This window comes from Notolepis coatsorum (assembly GCF_963971535.1).
Source record: "Notolepis coatsorum genome assembly, contig: SCAFFOLD_1130, whole genome shotgun sequence".
In the NCBI taxonomy this organism is placed as follows: domain Eukaryota; kingdom Metazoa; phylum Chordata; class Actinopteri; order Aulopiformes; family Paralepididae; genus Notolepis; species Notolepis coatsorum.
This window is the reverse complement of record NW_028174693.1, coordinates 43,034-58,167: the sequence shown is the minus strand read 5'-3', so window position 1 is coordinate 58,167 and position 15,134 is coordinate 43,034. Positions and strand designations below refer to the sequence as shown.

The window sequence follows — 15,134 nt, the reverse complement described above, 5'->3', positions numbered from 1 at the left end:
CATGGTTTTCTCTGCCGTCGGTGTGTGAGTGTGTGAATAAAAGGGTCAAATGTGAGGAACAAATTGTAAAGCGCTTTGGATAAAAGCGCTATATAAATGCACCATTCACCATTTTAGGTTGTAACTTGTATATCAATAGTATATTAAATAAATAATGACACTATTAAACATAATTGTAAAACAATCGAAAAAGATTAAATATGAATAAAGGTGGATACCATCGAGAACAAAATATTGCAAGATTTGTTTTCATGTCCATACAACCTCATTGCGCGCTCGGGGCCAACTGCTGGCGCGCACAGGACGAAGGACGAGCCAAACTCCGCTACATCTTCACAGCGATTTGACGTATTTTCCATCACCAGTATAAATACACTGCCCCACTCCTCGTCACCAGCTGACACACCGAGTGTAGGTACTCTCTCTCTCTCTCCTGCGCGGAGACATGCCCAATTCACCATGAGCTCTCCAAGGGATGGATGGGCGTTGCGCATTGGGGTGCCAAATAATACCAAGCAACTGAACGGGTTCTAGCCCCCTTCGCGGTTTACCGACAACATGGAGGGAACAAACGATTCGACAGCAACCACCTGGTCTCTGTTTGACAACCATACCAACGAAACGTCAATGGGCAACGAGGAAGAAGTGAAACTAAGTTACCAAATAGTCACATCCTTCATTCTCGCCGCGCTCATCCTGTGCGCCATATTCGGGAACGCCTGTGTCGTCGCCGCCATCGCCTTGGAGAGGTCTCTCCAGAATGTTGCCAACTACCTGATCGGTTCCCTGGCCGTCACCGATCTGATGGTGTCTGTGTTGGTGCTGCCCATGGCGGCGCTTTACCAAGTCTTAAACCGGTGGACTCTCGGGCAAGTACCGTGTGACATTTTCATCTCTTTAGACGTGTTGTGTTGCACATCGTCCATACTGCACCTGTGCGCCATCGCTCTGGACAGATACTGGGCGATAACCGAGCCGATAGAGTACATGAAGAAGAGGACCCCGAGACGCGCGGCCGTCTTGATCAGCGTCACCTGGCTGGTCGGCTTCTCCATCTCGGTGCCTCCTATGCTGATCATGCGCTCGCAACCCAGAAGCATGGCAGAGGACAAGGCGAACCTCAACCAGTGCAAGATAATACAAGACCCCTGGTACACAATATACTCTACGTTTGGGGCGTTCTACATCCCGCTCATTCTAATGTTGGTTTTATACGGGAGGATATTCAAAGCGGCCAGGTTTCGGATCAGAAGAACCGTGCGTAAAACGGAGAAAAAGAAGGTCTCCGACTCATGCTTGGCACTGTCGCCTGCACTGTTTCTCAAAAAGAGTCCAGGAGACGTGGCGGGCAAAACCTGGAAACGGAGCGTGGAGCCCAAGCCGCTGGCGTGCGTAAATGGCGCGGTGAAGCACGCGGAGGACGGCGAGTCACTTGAAATAATCGAAGTTCACAGTAATTCAAAACATCTGCCGTTACCCAATACTCCGAATTCCGCCCCCCTCTTCGAGAGCAGACACGAGAAGGCGACTGAGGCGAAGAGGAAGATAGCCATGGCGCGCGAGCGCAAGACGGTGAAGACACTGGGTATCATTATGGGGACGTTCATCCTCTGCTGGCTGCCCTTCTTTATCGTGGCCCTCGTGATGCCCTTTTGCCAGCATTCGTGCTTCATGCCTCGGTGGCTCGAAGATGTGATCAACTGGTTGGGGTATTCCAACTCCCTGCTGAATCCCATTATTTACGCATACTTCAACAAAGACTTCCAAAGCGCTTTTAAGAAAATATTAAAATGCCATTTCTGTAGACCATGAGCCCAAATTATACCGTTGTGCTGTGTGATGCGGACTTATTTTCTTTTAAATGACATTCACTGTCATTTTCGACGATAGAGTTTACATTACCAGTGCAATCCTGAGTGAAATAGATTGTATTAAAAGAAAGAAAAAAGTTTGATTGTAAAGGACTATCATAATCACTATGATATCATTGTATTATTTCCGGAGATGTATGCAGATATAAAGCTGTGGATTGAACAGTTCCTCACCCTGCTTTGTAAAGTTCAATAAATCATGTATTTTTCTCAAGTTGTGAATCTTAATTTTTGTAACAAAAATGTTTTCAGCTTTTGATTTGTGTCCATGGTGTAATGGAAAAAATAAAAGTCTTTAGAGTTATTAAAAAAGAAAAAGGAAAAAAACGTTTTTCAAGCAAAAATTATTTAAGCTAATCGTTCCTCTTTATTCATCACTGCCTCTCTATATAATGTCTTATCATATTTTGCTTTCTCACCAGAAGATAAACGGACCTTAAAAAAAAAAGATTGATTTATCATAAATTTGACAAATAAGAAAATTAGCTACATTCCAAGCCCTACCATATGAGTGATTCCATATTGAATATTTAATTGAGGTCTGATTTTATCTTGCAACTTGAATAAGCTATAATGTCATTCAAGGCAGGTTTGGAGAAGGAAGCGCATATTAATCAGAAATAAGCTGTATGACGTAGGATACGCTTGGAAAGTTTTCAAGGGATTAAAATACACAGCACACTGGATAACTTTATTATGGTGGGACTTCAAAGTTTGTTCTCATAAAGATTTCTAAATCAATGTGTTCCCTCATTCACCTTGAGGCTTGAGCCATGGCGACATTGGCATAGAGATGAAAGCAGAAATATCATTGAGAAACTCATCTTGGGGGAGATGGGGTAAAGAAAGATGGATCAACAGACACACACAGACAGATGGATAAACAGACACACAAACAGAGATCTGGATAAACAGACACACAAACAGAGAGATGGATAAACAGACACGCAAACAGATATCTGGATAAACAGACACACAAAGCGATGGGTCCCCAAGACACACAAACAGAGAGATGGATAAACAGACACACAAACAGAGAGATGGATAAACAGACACACAAATAGAGAGATGGATAAACAGACACACAAACAGAGATGTATCAACAGACACACACAAACAGAGATGGATCAACATACACACACAAAGAGAGAGATGGATCAATAGACACACACAAACAAACGGATCAACATACACACACAAACAGAGGGATGGACCAACATACACACACAAACAGAGACGGATCATCACACATATACAAACAGAGCTGGATAAACAGACACAGGTAGAAGATAAGATAGACAGTGAGTTTACTGGCAAAAACACAGTTTGGTTCAGTGGGTCTCTCCATTAAGTGAGCATGTCTTCAGTTAGGCTCTATCTTCTGACAGCTCCTGGAGTGCTGTGTGATTTAGTACTCCTAGGTCCTGGGTTGGTAAAACATATTCCACATCAAAAAAAGTGGTGGGTGTGTGTGTGTGTGTGTGTCAACACGAGCACATGTGTGTATTTGGGCTGGGGGATATGAATACCTGCACATGTTATAGATAATTATAGTGAAGTAAAAAGTAGGATATTTCCTATGAAATGCAGTGGAGTAAAAGTAAAAAAAAGTCCCCTACAATGAAATGTATTCAGTATGTATTCAATTAAAAAGAAGAAAAATGAGATGATAGACACAAATAGCATTTCACACAATTGGAAATAAATTCCAGCGGATTCTGTTACTGATCACACATTGAATCAGGTAATCAGTCATCTATAGCTGATTACAATTTGAAAGTAATCCCTTCCAACCCTGTGTATAGGAGAGACTTCCTGTTTAGCCTCTCAGTTGAAGAAACATACTGTCAGTGTCAGGCAAACACACACACAGGCATCTCCATTTTACTTGATGTGGTGGTCCTTCACACTGCTGCTTCCACGCCACTTCATGGCCCTAAAGGTCACTCACTCACTCACTCACTCACTCACTCACTCACTCACTCACTCACTTACTCACTCACTCACTCACTCACTCACTCACTCACTCACTCACTCACTCACTCACTCACTCACTCACTCACTCACTCACTCACTCACTCACTCACTCACTCACTCACTCTCTCTCCTGAGCCCCCCCCCCCCCACACACACACACATTTGCGCATACTGTATGTGCCGAGTAGTTGGTCCAACGACAACTGTTGAAGTGATACGTTTTACATGACGTTATAGCATCTCCATCCAGTTTTCTCTGCGGCGATGACCCTCGTCATACTGGCCTCTCCACGGAGAGCTGGAGGACCGGTCGCCATAGTGACACACAGGGGCCCGCACACTCCGGGGGTCTGAGGGAGGCAATTATCTGATCAAAGGCCTTATATAATTCTGGAATACAGAAGAGCCATATAGTCAGAGGCCCACAGCTGGCCAACTGTCATACTCAACCAACACTCAGGACCCAAGCTTTTGGGTTCTCAAACGACCTAACTTTGGGTCCAGCACCACACATTGAAAGCAGGAGACAACTCCGGGCCTCAGTCACCAACACCCTCTCCACAGCACCTCCCCTCCCTGCCCCCCCCCAGACAAGGAGGGCCCATTGGCTATATTTATGTAAAAAAAAATAATTAAAAACATAATTTCACAGAACAATGTTATACAGTAGGGAAAATACAGAATGAGATGTCTTTCTGCTCATTTATGTGCGATATGATGTTGCTGCCTGCTTCATCTCCTGAGACTACACACAGAGAGCACTTGGCAGTAAATTAGTGTGCATATTGGAGGAGGTGGAGAGAGAGAGAGCCAATGCTGGATTTTCAACCATTTTACACATGAGCTGCTCACTCACGCTCCCTAGCCGACCAGCCCGAGGTGTTCTGCTGCCAGAGGCGTTCTGTTCTGGGTTTTCAAGAAGCCTGTGGGACCCAGAGATGTCTTTGTGGATAGAAGATCCGAGGGCAACCAACTCAAAATAACACGTAGCAGAGCTGGAGAAATGTTTTCATTCATGTTTCTTTCATCGGATAACTTTATCGTCGTGTCTTTGCATCGTGCGGTTCCAAATCATTGTTTGGATCAAATTGTCAAATTGTTTGCCCAACTCTCCTCATCCATTTATCTCGGAAAGGGTCATCATCCGACGCAACAAAGCAGGAAGGTTAAAGGGGAACTATTTTACAATTTCTTTCACTATTTGGGCACTTTTACACAATTCCTGTGAGTTTATGGAACACCTCTGTAATTTTTTATTTTTTTTAATTCATTGTTTTGTATTTCTAATGAAGTCCTCAAAAACAGCATTTTTCTACCTCAAGATCTTAAGCCGTTTTGAGCCTGGCCACCTAAACCACTGCGCCGCCTGAACATTATCATGCAGCGGTGTCTCTCTGACATCACAAATCAGCACATTTTCAGATGACTCAGTTCAGTGAGGGTGAATATTGTGAGAGGAGAATTGGAAGAATGCGCCAATATGAGAATTAGAGACATAGATCATATTAATATAAGTCCACATAGCTAGGAAACAATGCTAAACACTGAAAAAGGCCATTTATAAGATAGTTCCCCTTTAATATAAATCATTGTTGAAAGACAACACATCTCAATTTAAAGCTGCATGCACTGCAGATTTATATTTAAACATATATATTTTTTTATTTACAGATGTTGTAAAAGTGTTTGAGTTGGAGATGGAACAATAAACTCTTCAGCACTTTCTCAACACATAACAATTGGGCAAAATGCAGGTCTGTTTTACTCCAGTGTTGTTTACAAATATTACAAAAGTTGACAAATGTTTATAAACTCCAAAAACAATGCAACAACTCATCGTTGTCTGTATGTAAACCAAGCCAGTGTTGTTTGGCACAGTGTTTCAACTGAAGGTGACACCAACATCTTTATTCGTATAGCCGTGGGCATTCTAATTAGTTTGTGATCATTCCCAAGTCTCTCCCAAAGCTATAGGATCCAGCAGACCAAGACCTATCTGTCATACCAATATGCAGCATGGCAATACATAAGTATTAGCAATGAATAAGTCATTTTGTGGACTGTGATGTCACAGTCACTGTTTCCATCTTTTCCAATTGTTCAGGGATGTGTACATAAACACACCTACATTGTTCAAGGATGCAGTAAAGAATACTCATTAATACAGACTGAGCTGCCTATAGGGAAAAATAGCAACACATCTAAGCTAGAACTCAATGATTTAGCCTTTTACAGTCTATGGTATAATTAACTCTCTAATAATTACGTTTACACAGGTACCAATCTAGCTCTAATACTATCTGCACCTGAATTATTAAAGGTGCTGTAAATGGTATTTCTTTGTTAAGATATGTTGTCAAATATCTCTACATTCCAACAGCCATCACTGATATAAAGTGTTTGGTCAACAACATGGGTCTCCCAGTCCCTCCTAAACACAAAATACATTTTCTGATAACCCTTCCCACTTTATCCAAGAGAGAGAACCCTAGATATTTGTACTTATTTCAAGAAATATTGCAGTGTGGAGTTCTCTCTCTTCATTGGATAAAGTGGGACCGGGATACTAGGCAATCTATTGGGACTGGGAGACCCATGTTACTGACCAAACACTCTATATCAGTGATTGCTGTTGGTATGTAGAGCTATTATTTTAACATGTAGACCACTTATTTGAACAAACAAACCCAAAAAACACATACAGTACAGCACCTTTAACTACATCCAAAGGTAATAATTTCTTCTTGCTCATGTACATGATTTTTTCTTCTTTTGCCAGTTCTTCCCCCGTTTCTGCTCTCTATCCTCCTGCTGTGTCTTCACTCCACCTACGCCCCCCACCCCCCCAATTTGCCTACTGACGCAGGTGCCAGAGCTGTCACTTGACTCGGTTGCGCAGGAAGCTGATGGAAGTATGTGGGACTTCAAACACAGGCACATTGTTCATTGTGTTGGAGTGTTTGTACCTTCTGCAGGTGCTACTCCTCTCCCCAGGCAGCCCCCGCTCACCTGTGATCCCTGCAGAGGAAGATTAAAGATGACACCACCGTACGAGACGAGGGAGCCGGTACAAAGACAAGTGGGAGAGAAGAGCACGGGTAGAAACATGAATGGAGGTGGTTTTCTGTGTGATATAAATATAACCCATGTGTGAATCTCTGGTTTATTTAAGAAGTAGATGCTAAACTGAAGGATTTAACTAAATTTATGTAATTTGCTCAAGTGTAATTCGATAGAATATGGGGAGAAAAATGGAAAGACACAGAAGAATGCTTTTCATAAATATTTTAAACAACATACATGTCTTCCCAGGGAACAAACACGTCTTCCATTTTTCTTTCTCAAAGAGGAGCACCTGCATGAGCGTGCACACACACACACACACACACACACACACACACACACACACACACACACACAGAGACACAGACAGACAGACAGACAGACAGACAGACAGACACAAATACTCAAGCTTAACCCCTCTGTGAAGGTGAACACAAGTTTCCCTGACAAGACACCAACCCACCAACCACTGATGCCATGACATGAAGAAACCTTAAGTTTCACAGGCTTTTATTCTTCTAATCCCACTGTCCATAATCATATTTTCTCTTGTGTCATGATCGTGTTGGGATTCCTTTCCACCCACCTTGCTCATAATGAGAGAATAATTGCCACCAGCTGTCTCTAATTACATTCCAGCCTAATTACAGTATGTAGCATGCCTTGCCATTGTTCACACATGTTATTAAGTTTGACATCATGACATCATGTTATTAAGCTTTTTGTACAAATAAACATCCGTTTGGCATTCTTTCTCTTTCTCTTTTTTTTTTTTTTTTTTATACTTACTGTGAGCAACAGTAGCACCTCTTCTCTTCAATGTATGGATGTGAGACAAATTCTGACAGCCAGAGACACTGTTCAGGAAACGGTTGAGTTGTTGATTGATTGATTGATTGATTGATTGATTGATTGATTGATTGAAAACTTTATTAACAGATTGCAGAATGGGTAGAATACAGTACAGCTCAATACAACAACTGCTAAGAGGATGAAGACCAGAAAAAGACTTTCGTCTTGTTTACACTCGCCTTTGAACGTCCCTATAGTTGGAGTATGTAGCTGACAGCAGGCACGGTCACAGATAGGACCCAAAGGGCGCTTGAGCACCTGCCCCTTTTCCCTCAGAGTCAAATAGTGCCCTTTTTGGCTGGTGTTAACCCTTTCATTACCCCACTGTAGAAGGTTAACCTTTTCACTACCACACTGTAGAAGGTTAACCCTTTCACTACTGTTGTGTACTGACGTACCACGCTGTTACGTGGTTACGTCATAGGAGCTGACGCTGTGCGTGCACTCCAGAGAATGCAGGCGGAGAGCAAGTCGAGTGCGGGAGCACTAGAACGGAGAATGCAAATAAAGACTATTGTTTAAATACTGAGTCGATTATTAAGTGAAGTACTACTTAATATCTAACAATGGCGACGAGGATAAACTCCGAAGTTGAATCTGCATAGAGTTATCACGTTGTTGAGACGAGAACATGGACAACTTGCCGAAGTTTGAATGCTACAATGAGCCAGCTACACTGGGACCAAGGTGGACCAGGTGGCTAATGGCGTTTGAGCTTTACGCTGACGGGAAAGGGATGATTCTGTCTGTCGGTGTGGACGCCATGGTGAGACAGAGAAGAAGGGCTATGCTCTTACATCATGCAGGTACGGACGTACAAGATGTATTCTCTACACTGCCCTGTTAAGGCGCTAAATGACTACTTTGTGCCGCAGGTAAACACTGCGTTTTGCGCGCCAAGCTTTCTACCAAGTATCACAGAAACCGGGTGAAACTGTACAGCAGTTTGTGACAAGGCTTCGTCAGGCTGCCAGAGACTGTGCGTTTGCCGCGGACATTAGCAATCAAATAAGAGATGCGGTGCTGAGCAGGTGCACGTCAGACTATGTACGGAGAAAGTTGCTGGAGGAACCACAACTTATGCTGCCGCGCGCCTTGGAAATAGCGTCGCAGTGTGAACGAGTGGAGCTGCAAATGGCAGCGATGAAGATGAGTGACGGCGCTGAGGGGAGAGAGACGGTGAACCGTGTCTTCAAGAAGGAGGGGCAATTCCAGAAGTGGAAACCATCGCCTCGTGGAGATCGTGGAGAAGGAAAAGAGAAATCCAAATCCGACAAAGTGTGCTACAGATGTGGACACGGGGATCATCTGGCCAATGATTCTGCATGCCCTGCAAGAGGACAGACATGCAGGAAGTGTAATGGAAAGGGCCATTATGCCAAAGTCTGTAAATCCAAAGGTAAAGAAAGACAGACTGTGAGATGTGTTGAAACTGAAGACCAGAACACTGGGAACAGAGACTATGCATTTGTGGTTGAAGATGATTCAAATACTGAGAGGGTCATATTTGATGTTGGGGGAGTAGATCTACTTATGCTAATCGATTCAGGTGCATCAAGTAACATTGTAGATGAGAACACATGGGAAATGCTTAAGAGTAAAAATATTAAATGTGTTTCTACCAAGGCAGCTAACAAACCGCTGTATACATACTCTTCCAAGGTGCCTCTTCCAGTAATGGGTGTATTCAAATGTCATGTTAAGGTGGGAAAGTGTGACACTGAAGCAGAGTTCACTGTAATACAGGGACAGGGGGAGCCACTGCTAGGCAGGAAGACTGCTATTGAGCTAGGTGTACTGAGGGTGGGCGCAAACATAGCATCAGTGACAGATGCTAAATCTGAAATACAGAGGCAGTACCCCAAACTGTTTAAAGGTGTTGGTAAACTAAACACAAAGCAAATCAGTTTGCATATTGATGAGAGTGTAACACCAGTGGCACAACCCCTGAGGAGGGTGCCATTTCACCTAAGGGAAGCAGTAGAGAAGAAAGTAAACCAGCTGCTGGACATGGACATTAGTGAGAAGGTTGAGGGACCTACACCGTGGGTGAACCCTGTTGTAGTTGCACCAAAAGCAAATGAGGACGACATCAGGATGTGTCTAGACATGAGAAGAGCTAATGCAGCTATTATCAGAGGGAGATATCCAATACCCACAGTGGATGAGCTCTTACAGGGAATGAACGGGTCTGTCATTTTCAGTAAACTAGATTTGAAATGGGGATACCACCAATTAGAGCTCACACCAGAGTCCAGAGGTATATCACTACGTTTGCAGTACACACGGGTACATACAGGTACAAGAGACTCATATTTGGAGTGTCATCAGCTAGTGAACAGTATCAACATGAGATTGCCACAGCTACAGCGGGCATTGAGGGGGTAGAAAATATTTCCGATGACATAATTGTTCATGCCCCAGATCAGGAGACTCATGAAAAACTACTCCATGCAGTTCTGAAGAGATTAGAGGACGGTGAGCTGACTCTAAACAAAGAAAAGTGTCAGTTTAACATGGACAAGTTGATTTTCATGGGCATGTTACTCTCACAGAAGGGCATAGGCCCCACCACAGAAAGGGTGAGAGCAGTAGCAGAGGCACGAGAGCCTGAGAACGCCTCTGAGACCCGTAGTTTTCTGGGCCTAGCGGGGCATAGTAGCCGTTTTATACCACAGTTTGCTATCATATCAGAGCCACTGCGGAGGCTGACCAAGAAAGACACAGCTTTCATATTCGGGCCAGAGCAAAAACAGGCATTTAGAACGCTGAAAGAAAGGCTAGCTGAGGCCGGCACTCTGGCATATTTTGACAAAGATGCTCCTACTAAAGTCATAGCAGACGCAGGACCAGTAGGAATAGGAGCAGTCTTAGTACAACAACAGCAGCAGGAAATGGTGGCCATATGTTATGCGAGCAGGAGCCTGACTGATTGTGAAACAAGATATTCACAAACTGAACGAGAAGTTCTCGCCTTAGTTTGGGGCGTGCGAGAGGCTGCACCCATACATATATGGTAAAAGGTTTGACCTAGTAACAGACCACAAGGCTCTGGAGGCCATCTACAGTCCGACCTCTAAGCCATGTGCCCGTATTGAACGGTGGGTGCTGCGGCTCCAACCGTATGAGTTCAGAGTAATCCACATACCTGGAAAGGACAACATTGCAGATCCCCTGTCGCGACTGCTGGGAGAAAGCACGACAGACGGAAACCACAAGCACGGAGCGGAGGAATACGTGCGGTTTGTAGCCACACACGCCACGCCACGAGCACTGACTACCAGAGAGGTAGAGGAAGCCTCAATCTATATGAATTGAAAATGGGGGACCCTGATGGAAACAAGACAAACGTCTTTCTCAGGTCTGCATCCCCTTAACAATTGTATGTATTGAGCCGTACTGTATTGTACCCATTCTGCAATCTGTTAAATAAAGTTTTCATTCATTCATTCATTCTGCAACCGATGAGGAACTCAGTGACCTGAGAAGTGCAATACAGAGTGGATGTTTTGACAAATGCCAAGTGTATGCACACATTGCATATGAACTGTGTGTAATTGGACAGTTGGTGTTGAGAGGGACACACATTGTACTGCCACATGCACTCAGAGACAGAGCCCTGGAGTTGGCTCATGAGGGACACTTGGGGGTTGTAGGTACGAAGCAGCACCTCAGGAGTAAAGTGTGGTGGCCAGGTATAGATAAGGCAGCAGAGAAGTATGTGAGGTCATGTCACGGATGCCAAATAGTGTCGAGGCCTGATGTGCCTGAACCTTTGAGACCTACAACACTTCCAGATGGGCCGTGGCAGGACTTAGCCACTGACCTACTTGGCCCATTACCGACAGGACACTCGATATTAGTTGTAATAGACTACTACAGCCGGTATTACGAGTACGATATCCTGCAGTCGACCACTGCTGAAAAGGTCATTAACAGCCTGGAGAATATCTTCAGCAGACATGGACTACCTATTTCCATACGGTCAGACTGTGGACCACAGTATATGTCTGCCCAGTTTCAAGCATTCTGCCAGGAGAACGGAATTGAGCATGTGAAAACCACACCCAAGTGGGCACAAGCCAATGGGGAGGTGGAGAGACAAAACGCTTCACTGATGAAGAGGATTCGCATCGCACAGTCTGAGGGGCTGGACTGGAAGAAGGAGCTACGCAAGTATGTGACCATCTACCGGTCTATTGATCACTCCACAACAGGGAAAAGTCCTGCAGAGCTCCTGTTCAAGAGAAAGATCAGAGGAAAGCTCCCGGACATCATGACACCACAAAGAGACCTGGAGGTCAGAGACACTGACGCCGAGAGAAAAGGAAAGTCAAAACTGTACACAGACAACAAGAACAGAGCAAAATACTCTGATGTGTCAGTGGGAGACCAAGTCTTACTCAAACAAGACAAAACAGACAAGTTTACAACAGCCTTTGACAAGACACCACACAAGGTTATCAGTAAAGATGGGAACAATGTGGTTGTTTAATCACCAAGTGGAGCAACCTATTCTAGGAACACCACATTCGCCACATTCGTCTGCCACAGGCTTCTATCCCCAGGCCATCAGGCTGCTAAACGAACAATAATCGCTAAACGAACAATAATCACTATGCAACAACCATCAAATGCACACAGCACACACACCCACACGCACACACTCACTCAAACAAACAACACACTGCAGCACCCACTCTCCACACTTTAGATCACACAAACACACTTACACTTTATATTTATTGATAAAGGATTTGCACTACAACTCGTACACCTACTGTGAATTGTACCTAAATTGCACCTCGTCCCATTTCTCCATTGCACTATATAGTATTGTATATTAGTACACTGCACAGTATTGTATATTGTATGGTAACTACGTCTATTCTGCATCGAACATTGTACATATGTCTAAACTGAACACTGTGACCTCTTTTTTTACTTCTAATTTTACTATGTTTTTATTTCATACTTATCTTGTCTTGCACAGTCTCTGGAGCGCAACAGTAAGAAGCATTTTGTACAAAAGTATTCTGTACTTCTGTATGACAACTATTAAAGAAACTTGAAAACTTGAAGAGATACTACACAGAGGATCCCGCTCCACAATCATCCAGCAAGACGCAATTAACATGGACTGAGGGTGAGGAGAAGGAAAACACACCTGACACAGAGTCCGATGCAGAGACTCACACTAGGGTGTCCACACCCAAAGCCACACCGCCTATGGCTAGGTACGAGAGACCCCACAGGTAGACCAAAATGCCTCAGAGATTGATGGATTTGTCATTAAGTAAAATGAGCCTGTCTGGCACACACAAAAAAAAAAAAAAAAAAAAGAGTGAGTGCCAGATATTGTTATGCATTATTATTCATGTTCAATGATGTTTACATGCATTTACTAATTTCAATGTGGAGTTTTGTTCATGGTGAACCTTTGTTTATTTTTGATAACAGGTTTAACAGAATTGAAGTGTATTCTGTAAGTGAAAAAAAAAAAGTAATTGAATTCATCGATATTTCTGTATGGCACCTTGGAGTTTATGTCCTAGTAAGGAGGGGATGTTGTGTACTGACGTACCACGCTGTTACGTGGTTACGTCATAGGAGCTGACGCTGTGCGTGCACTCCAGAGAATGCAGGCGGAGAGCAAGTGTTATGGTTTGTAACCGACCCCAATCGCACAACACAAGACAGGTATGATGGTTTGCCAAGAAACAGATATTTATTGAGAGACAGGGAAAAAAGGGCACTGTCCCTTTAAGGGAGAACACAAATACAGGAATATAACAAGAGGGGAAAAACTAGGTGCCTTTAAGAGGCGGGCAGGAAAAGGGTACACTAAGGGAAGGTTAATGAACGCTAGGGGAAACATTAAAGGAACGCTAGGGGAAGGTTAAAGGAACAGAGGAACTAGAGGCTAGGAGATGTCGGGACAAGGAGAGCTAGGGAACAGGAGAACCGGGGACTAGGAGAACTAGGGACAAGGAACTAGGTGGAACTAGAAGGGGAGAACTTGGGACCAGGAACTAGGTGGAACTAGAAGGGGAGAACTAGGGACAGAGGGGACTGAGGCCCGCGGAGGCGGGCTGGGGACAGGGAGGAACTGGGGACTGGTGGGAAAACATCTGGGCCGCTCTGCAGAACAGAGGAGAGGGTTAATATTCAAAAGGGAACAAACAGAGCAGATGCAGAACAGTCCAAATAAACAAAGTAACAAAGTAATAATAACTTCGTGTGACAAACACACAGGGGGAGATGTAATGTCCAAAAATACTATCTAAGTGAGAACAAAAACAGAGTGGGAGATGAAATGTCCAAACTACTAACTAAGTGAGAACAAAAAAGGAGGCATTACGCTGGGTGAGTGACTAAACAATCAAAAATCACCCAAGCGTATGCGTAATGGTACAGGAACAGCAGCGGGACGAGGGCAAGAGGCATTACGCTGGGTGAGTGACATCACAATCAAAACTCACCCAGGCGTATGCGTAATGGTACAGGAACAGCAGCGGGACGAGGGCAAGAGGCATTACGCTGGGTGAGTGACATCACAATCAAAACTCACCCAGGCGTATGCGTAATGGTACAGGAACAGCAGCGGCGGCGAGGGTAAGAGGCATTACGCTGGGTGAGTGACATCACAATCAAAACTCACCCAGGCGTATGCGTAATGGTACAGGAACAGCAGCGGCGGCGAGGGTGTCGCCACCGGGTAGCTGGCTGTCCGAGCCGAGAACAGAGTGGTGCTGGAACAGGCGGCGGTGGCGAGGGTGTCGCCACCGGGTAGCCGGCTGTCCGAGCCGAGGACAGAGTGGTGCTGGAACAGGCGGCGGTGGCGAGGGTATCTTCGTGAAAAATACACAAAGAGCAAAGTACCAAAACAAATACAAAGAGAATACTATCTTTGGTGTGAACAAACACACAGTGGGAGATGTAACGTCCAAAATAATATCCAAGTGAAACAAACAGAGGCACAACGCTGGGTGAGTGACTGTCAGATTAAAAAGGTGGTAATTCTTCAGTGTTAGAAACACACGAAAACGGAGATGATCTAGACAGTCAAAACTCACCCAGACGTATGCGTAATGGTGCAGGAACAGCAGCGGCGGCGAGGGTGTCGCCACCGGGTAGCTGGCTGTCCGAGCCGAGAACAGAGTGCTGGAACAGCGGCGGTGGCGAGGGTGTCGTCACCGGGTAGCCGACTGTCGGAGCCGAGGAACAGAGTGGCGCTGGAACAGGCGGCGGTGGCGAGGGTGTCGCCACCGGGTAGCCGGCTGTCCGAGCCGAGGACAGAGTGGTGCTGGAACAGGCGGCGGTGGCGAGGGTGTCGCCACCGGGTAGCCGACTGTCCGAGCCAAGGAACAG

The 15,134-nt window shown here is 44.7% G+C and overlaps 1 protein-coding gene across 1 annotated transcript; it reads left to right on the top strand.

Annotated features, from left to right (window-relative positions):
• Positions 1–558: 558 nt before the first annotated feature.
• Positions 559–1,812, top strand: LOC311247499 (5-hydroxytryptamine receptor 1A-beta; the record flags this gene model as incomplete). Its single annotated transcript, XM_084338542.1, has 1 exon — positions 559–1,812. The coding sequence occupies one exon, from the start codon at positions 559–561 to the stop codon at positions 1,810–1,812; it is 1,254 nt and encodes a 417-aa protein (XP_084194668.1).
• Between the last annotated feature and the right edge of the window lie 13,322 nt (positions 1,813–15,134).